The sequence below is a fragment of the Benincasa hispida genome, chromosome 8 (genome assembly GCF_027475165.1).
Source record: "Benincasa hispida cultivar pf3 chromosome 8, pf3_genome.v1.1, whole genome shotgun sequence".
Classification (NCBI taxonomy): domain Eukaryota; kingdom Viridiplantae; phylum Streptophyta; class Magnoliopsida; order Cucurbitales; family Cucurbitaceae; genus Benincasa; species Benincasa hispida.
Window position 1 is genome coordinate 16,987,093 of NC_143485.1, and position 7,894 is coordinate 16,994,986.

A 7,894-nucleotide genomic window follows, 5' to 3' on the forward strand; every position below is an offset into this window, starting at 1 on the left:
TTATAATCTTAAAGTTGTATTGGATCAAATCAAAACAAAATTCAAAACTCGAAAATAAAAATATAAACTTTAGAATCTATGGACTAAGTAGAAGTTTAAATATTTTTTTTCTACATTTAATATTTTTAAATTAGGATCAAATAAAAACTAGACAGATAAAATTGTATGTTTTCTATAATTTAACCTATATTTAATCTCAAATTTAAATTTAAAATTTTGATTTTATTGCTTTAACCTTAAACTTGAATTAATTGTACAAGGGCCTTTTTTGGGTGGGCTAAATCCTCCTTTATTTTGAAACATGTGGTGCTTAAGCTTTAAGCTTTAATAGCTACCTAATTTTTTTATTGAGTCCTTAAATTATATTCATTAATCATTAAAAAAAATCAATTTAAGTTTGGTAAAAAAATTAAAGTGATTTATTAATTGATTTTAAGTTTTTTTTTTATATATAATTTAAGGCAATGTTTTTAGGCACAAAGGTAATAAAGTGTAATTCCCAAATAACACCAATTGCTTCATTAATATTTTCCAATAATAATAATAACATAATATCCATTCAATTGAGTATTTCCACGAGGTTATCGTTGTAATTTCATCTCTTTCAGACCCCCACCGCCGGAAACTTAATCCACCGCTACCGCCACCGTCACCGTCACTGCCGCCGTAATTATTACGTGGCCGCTCCGGAATTTTCATACCGCCATGATTTGAATATTCGGCACCCAATTTTCCGTGATTGTCTGCTACAAACTCCAAATATTCCGAACTTGTCCCCTCCATTTCCCCTTCTACCCCTCTCAAATTCCCATATTCCCATTCTGCCCCTTCGTCATCTTCTTCTTCTTCCCGACAGATCGCCTCCGTCTCCGCCGCTGCTTCACTGCAACAACTTCTCACTGGCGACCAACCATCCGATTCCCAATTCGGCCATACACTCGTACTCAATTTCCCAATTCTTTCCTTACCAGAGAGTTCACTTTCCTGCCCGCCGAAGCCGGAGGTTTCGTTGGCGATCGGAATTTCCTCCTCGTCGTCGGAAAAACTGCCGTTGACCCAGTCAAGCACGCACCTGGGGGAATTCTCTACGGCAATCTCCGGCGAGGCCGCCGCCGCAAGAAATGGATGCTGCAGCAGCCGATCACAGCTCCACCGTTCACTAGGATTCCTTCTGAGACACTTCCGGAGAAAATCCCGGCCGACATCCGACAACCGTGTTGGAAAATCCGGCAAATCGTCCGAAAATCCGATTCGACTAAGTGTATCGGCTCCGAAATCTTCCCACGCTGGTTTTCCGGTGACCATTTCAATGACCGTGCACCCAACTGACCAAACGTCCGATTCCGGCCCTTGAAATTCTCCCCGGACCACCTCCGGTGCCATCCACAGTGGACTCCCACGTGGCGCAATCGAACCGAGACACCTGTCACCGGCGCGGGAAAGTTCAATTGCAGAGCCGAAATCAGCCAATTTGACAACCCTGGGATTCAATCCGATCAAAATGTTCCTCCCTTTAACATCACAATGAACAATTCCTTTGGAATGAATGTAACTGAGAGCCGAAACGAGGCACCGTGTCCTCTCACGTAAAAGCTTATCATCGCCGGCGGCAGTGGCGTCGTCGGCGACCGTACCACCTGGCAAATACTCCATATGCAGGTTTCGAAACGACGTCGTGGGAGACTCATTGGAAACATCATCGCCAAGAAAGCCCACAACGTAAGGCGAATTCAACGATCGGAGAATCCGAATTTCGTTCTCTAAAGACTCAATTTGTCGCCGGAATCCAATACTCTGTTCTACAGATTTAACCGCGAAGATCCGACCGTCCGATTTCCCGATTCCGACACTCACAGTACCAAACGAGCCCTTTCCGATGACAGACTTAGTTCGCGTCCACGAAAGCGGCGTCGTTTTCACCATTTTCAGTGCCCAAAGAACAGAAACAGAGGAAAAAAGGTTGAGGAAAAGTTGAATGGTTTGAGAATTTGGGTGTTGAGGGAGTATTTATACAGGCGCGTGGATCATTGATTATGGGGGTCAAAAAAAGAAAAAAGAATTGTGCAAAAATAAATAAAAGAAAATTATTTGAAAATTATTTGATGGGGGGATTTAGAGATATGGAAATGTGGATAATTTGAAGAAACGGTTAAAATGGGAAGAGGCTGAATTTTATTGGGTGGATGTGCACCAAGTTTTGCGATTCTCGATGCTTTTGAAACGTGTTTGATTTTTTGAGTTTTATCCTTATCCCATCTTTCTTCTTCCCATCTCAACCTTTGCTTTTAATCTTAAATTTAGGTTTAATCTCCTACTTTCCGTCTTCCTTCATTCTCATTATCTAATTTTCAAATTAATAATAGGTGCACAAATCAACAAATTATTCAATCATAATTTATCATGTGACAAATTTTATTTTTTACTTTTTTTAAATATTTTAATATTTTCTTGATTTGATTGGTTACAAAGATGCACAAAGGTAGGTGCATCAATTATTATCCTTTAAAAATATTCATTTTCGTCTCTATATTTGAGGGTGTTTATATTCATCAACATATTTTTAAAGAGTAATTATTTTGATCCCTTCATTTTTATTTCTATTTCAAGATTACGTAACCAAAATGGTCACTATTCAACATTTAAGAACTACTTATAATTTTTTTAAAAAATAATAACCAAATTTTTTTTAAAAATAATAACCAAAGTTTAAAGTACAAGGATAAAACTAAACATTTAAAAAAAATGTAGGAACCAAAATGAATCAAAAACTAAAATAAATATTTAAGACTAATTTTTAAAATAGTATTTAAACCTAATTTAAAAAAGGAGATTGAAAATAAGTATGAGGTGGACTCAAATATTACTCTTTTTTAAAAAATGGTTAAAAAATGAAATAACTCTATAATAATGTAGAGCACTATAAGTATCAAAGATTATGTTTTTGAATGCATATTAGAATTTCAATTTCAAATTCTTCATACACTATTATTTTTCAGAATTTCAAAATCTAAAAAATAAAAAATAAAAAAATCATGTCAACTTATGTCTTTTGGATCCATTCAATATGAAATAGAATTCAAATAACTTGTTAAGAAGGCTTTCACCATTCGTTTGTTTCTTGTTATAATCTTGGGTTTCAAATAATTTGGATTAGGAGTGGATTTTTTTCATCAAATAAAGAATTTAATATGTCATCGTTAATGGTATCAATTTTAAACCTTGAAATTTAGTAAGTACCTTAATTTACATCATTTTTCATTCTAAAAATTCGAATATGAAACTTATAATTATTTCAATCAAGCTTTTAAATTACCATAAGTGAATCAATTTAGATTATTTAACAAGATTATATTTACAAATCATCAATGCATCGATTCTCACACTTGTGTACATTTCTCCAAATGTCAAATAAATAAAATAGGCTATTAGAATGAATGCATTTACAATTTTCAAAGACAATTCTATCTTAAAGTCCAATTTAATTCACTTATAAAAATTTAGGTGTTTAATTAATATAATTACAAATCTCACCCAATACAAACTAATGCATTTACGAAATTTTAGGATTTAAATTAATATAATTATTAATTAAACATTTTAATTTCTACTTTTATATATAAAAGTAGTTGATAATTACATTGGTTTTAAAATAGTAGATAAAAAGGCAGAATAAGGTTGGAAGTTAAAGTATGAAACCTTAATATTTAACGTTTTATTATTTTAATGGATAATTAGAGGGGGGAAATTAGGAAGTAAGCGTGTTTAAGTGGGTAGTTGAGAACCGTTTGATTTGATGACTAAAGTCAAGTTGACTTTTAAGATTGTCGGCGTTTTGCATGAAACAACGGTCTATAATGTCCACACATGATTATAGCCGGAAAACAGAGCTGATAACTGAAAAGCAGAAAACCCCATGAGATAAATATGCAAAAAAAAAAAAAAAAAGAAAGAAAAAAGAAAGAAAGAAAAATTAAAAAGAAAAAATAAAAGGTTTTAAGGATTGGTGACATGGCAAGAGGAGGGAATGCCACATCAGCAAAAGAGAGAAGGAGAGGGTGCGAGGAAATGAGGAACGACGTGTGAAGTGGATTCCCACGATTACATGTCTACGTTACAATAGCCGGTGGAATTCAGTTGACGTGGCCCATCACTTTTCCATTACTATTAAATTAATTTTAAATATTCATTTTCCATTCGTTCATACCATTTCACTTTTTTTTCTTTTTTTTTTTCGTGTAAAATTACGATTTTAGTCTTCTAAGTGTCAAATTGGTCTTAGAATGTTCAAATAATAATAATAATAATAATAATAATAAATAAATAAATAAAATTTAAACTCTTTATTTTGTGTCTAATCGGTCTTTCATAAAAGATGCATGTTTGAAAAGTCTAAAAAAATTTCGATCTTTTATCTAATAATGCATATTTCTTTTAATTTTTAATAGTGTTTAATAAGATTTATTGACAATTTTTAAAATTCACAAATTTATTTGGACGCAAAATTTATCATTTGATTACCATTTAGATCTAATTTGATAATCGTTTATTTTTTTTTTAAAAAAAATTAAGCTTATAAACATCTTGATTGCTTTCTATGTTTCATTGTCTCCATGTTAGGAAAGTTTTCAAAATTATAGGCAAATTTTGAAAATTAAAAAAGTTGGTTCCGTTTGATAACTATTTTATTTTATTATTATTATTTTTTTTGAAAATTAAGTTTCGAATTCTACATTCACCTCTAAATTTCTATATGATGTTGTCTACGTTCTACCAATAGTTTCAAAACTCAAGCTAAGTTTTAAAATCTAAAAAAGTAGTTTTCGAAAACTTACTTTTGTTTTTTATTTTGACTAAAAATTCAAATGTTTATTAAGAAAAGTTAAAAAACCACAATAAGAATTTGAGAGGAAACAAATATTAATTTAAAAAACATAAAACAAAAATCAAAATGATTATCAAACAAAGTTATAGTTTTTAACATTGTGTGGTTTTTTTTTGGAAAAATGCATTTTTTGTCCCTAAGTTTTGAGTCTAATTTCTATTTAGTCCTTAAATTTTAAAATGTTACACATTTAGTTCTCAAATTTTGAGTTTGGTTTCAATTTGGCCCCTAGGTTTCAAGATGCTATAATTTTACTCTTGACATTTGACTTTTGCTTCAATTTGGTCTCTATGTTTCAAGATTTACACTTTTAGTCTCGATTTTTCACTAAATATTCACTTTTCGTCTTTAGAGTTAATTTATGTTAATAAATTAAAATTCATTAAAAGAATTATAATTAAGTAAGTTTCACTATTTTTATCACTTTTAAAATTTTTTCACTATTTTTAGCACTTTTAAAATTTTACTTTATAATTATTTTTAATTAATAATACAAATTGAAGTCAATTATTAAAAGTAAGTATTTAATGAAAATTTGATGTTGGAAATGTAAAATCTTGAAATCAAAAGACCAAATTGAATCAAAAATCAAATCTCAATGGTAAAACATTTTGAAACTTATGAACTAAATTGAAACAAAACTCAAAACTTAAAGATTAAATGTGTAACATTTTAAAACCTATGAACAAATAAAAACTAAAACCAAAACCTAGGGATAAAAAAAGTATTATTTCCTTTATATTATATATTGAAGTTGGTTAAGAACGCTAATGTCTACAAAGGAAATATGAAAATCACCAATAAAAAATTGGGATAAAACAAACAAAAAATTTAAAAACCAAAAACCAAATGGTATCCAACATGAGATTTTTCACATTCAGTTTTTAAATTAATACTTGGTTCGGCTTAATTTTTGAATTATAATTTTCAAATTTGTTATACAAAACACTAGAATTTTTAATCAAATTCTAACCATAAAATTAATTTTATTTTTTTCTTGGAAAAGAATAGTATTTTTTTTCATTTTCTATTTATTATTAAATTGGATTGTTTATGTTGGGGAAGGTTGGCAAAACCCCAACCGTATCCTCAATCCACATCTTTGGGAAATCCTTCCAAAGATTTCGTTTATATTCGTCTCTCATTTTTTATGATTATTTTATTTTATGTCATATGACTTTTTAAAAATGAATATTAACAAAAATGATAATAGAGAAGAGTACCCCAATATAAAATTCTTAGAACATTGTGAATTCAAAAGAATATATAGCTCTTTAATCGAGTCCATATGAATATAAACATTTGGGAATAATACCTTTTTCATCTTTAATTTTTATTCAGTTCTTGGATTTTAAAATATTACATATCTAGTATTTAAGTATTGGATTTTGTTTTAAATTAGTCCATGAATTTCAAAATATTACAATTTTAATTTTGAGATTCGAGTTTTGTTTCAATTTGATTCTTGGTTTCAAGAGTTTATATTTTTAACTTTAATTTTTCATTAAATACTCACTTGACGTCAATTTCTATTAAAATTATAAATAATTATAAAGTGCAAATTTAAATTTAACTTAAAAAGTGATAAAAATTGTGAAACTTAATTAATTATGATTCATCTAATGATTTTTAATTTATTAACATAAATTAACTCTAAAGACGGAAAGTGAATATTTAGTGAAAGATCAAAGTTAAAAGTGTAAATCGTGAAATATAGGGACTAAATTGAAGCAAAACTTAAATGTCAAAAGTAAAATTGTAACATTTTAAAACTTAGGGACTAAATTCAAACCAAATTCAAAACTTAATAACTAAATGTATAACATTTTAAAACGTAGGGACTATCGGTTTGCCTGTTTGACCGGTTGACTCGATACTCTTTAATAGAAGCTAGACCCCAAACTTAAAATCCAAAAGATATTTTTTCCCACATTTATACTCATTTGTTTGAAATTTTTAAAAAATATTATTAGTTTTTTACTGTTTATTATACTATAGAAAAGGTTCCTCAGACGAATAGTAATATGATAAAATAATACCAACTAGCAAAATGACTTTTTCAAAAGAATAGTATATATTTTATAGATTAAAACGGATCGTTAAAGTTTTCTAAGAACTATGATAGATCTCTAAAATATTTAACTTATCCAAATAAAATAAATTAAAGATAAAAATACCTTTTTGATACATAGATTTTGGTTTTAGTCTATAAATTTCAAAATATTACATATTTAGTCTATAAGTTTTGAGTTTGGTTTCAATTTAATCTATAGATTTCAAAATATCCACTTTGATTCTTGTACTTTCAACTTTTATTCATTCTGATTTTGAACTTCCAAAAAGTAACCATTCCGATCCCTTAAAAATGAAGGACCAAAATGGTCATTTTTTTAAAGTACAAGGATCAAAACGAATATTTTGAAAGTACAGAGACCAAAATGAACAAAAGTTAAAAATATAGGGACTAAAATGGATATTTTTAAAGTATGGGGACAAAAATAAACAAACATTGAAAGTATAGGGACCAAAATAGTATTTAAACCTAAATTAAACATCATTAAAAGAATTATAATAAATAAAGTTTCACTATTTTTATCACTTTTAAAGTTAAATTTAAAATTCCACTTCACAACTATTTTTAATTAATTAATATAAATTGACGTCAATGATTAAAAGTGGATATTTAATAAAAAATCGAGGTTAAAAATGTAAAATCTTAAAACTCAGGAACTAAATCGAAACAAAACTCAAATTTTTTCAATGGTAAAATTGTAATATTGAAACTTAGGAACTAAATTGAAATAAAATTCAAAACTTAAAAATTAAATATGTAACATTTTAAAACCTAGGAACCAAATAAAAACTAGAGTCAAAACCTAGGAATCAAAAAGTATTATTTCCTAAATTAAACGTTTAAAGGACCAAAATGATATTTAAACATTTATTTTAATTAAAAAGCGTGTAAATTATCGAGAGACTTCAAATTTATATATTTTAACCCGTCAAGTCATA

At 28.6% G+C, this 7,894-nt stretch overlaps 1 protein-coding gene across 1 annotated transcript; it reads right to left on the reverse strand.

The window, feature by feature from the left end:
* Positions 1-201: 201 nt before the first annotated feature.
* MAPKKK14 (mitogen-activated protein kinase kinase kinase 14) lies at positions 202-2,243 on the reverse strand. The gene has a single exon (XM_039038000.2). The coding sequence runs from the start codon at positions 1,921-1,923 to the stop codon at positions 457-459; it is 1,467 nt and encodes a 488-aa protein (XP_038893928.1). The 5' UTR covers positions 1,924-2,243; the 3' UTR covers positions 202-456.
* Between the last annotated feature and the right edge of the window lie 5,651 nt (positions 2,244-7,894).

Coding starts and splice junctions, on each gene's coding strand:
- MAPKKK14 (XM_039038000.2), bottom strand. CDS start 1,923: ATGGTGAAAACGACGCCGCTTTCGTGGACGCGAACTAAGTCTGTCATC.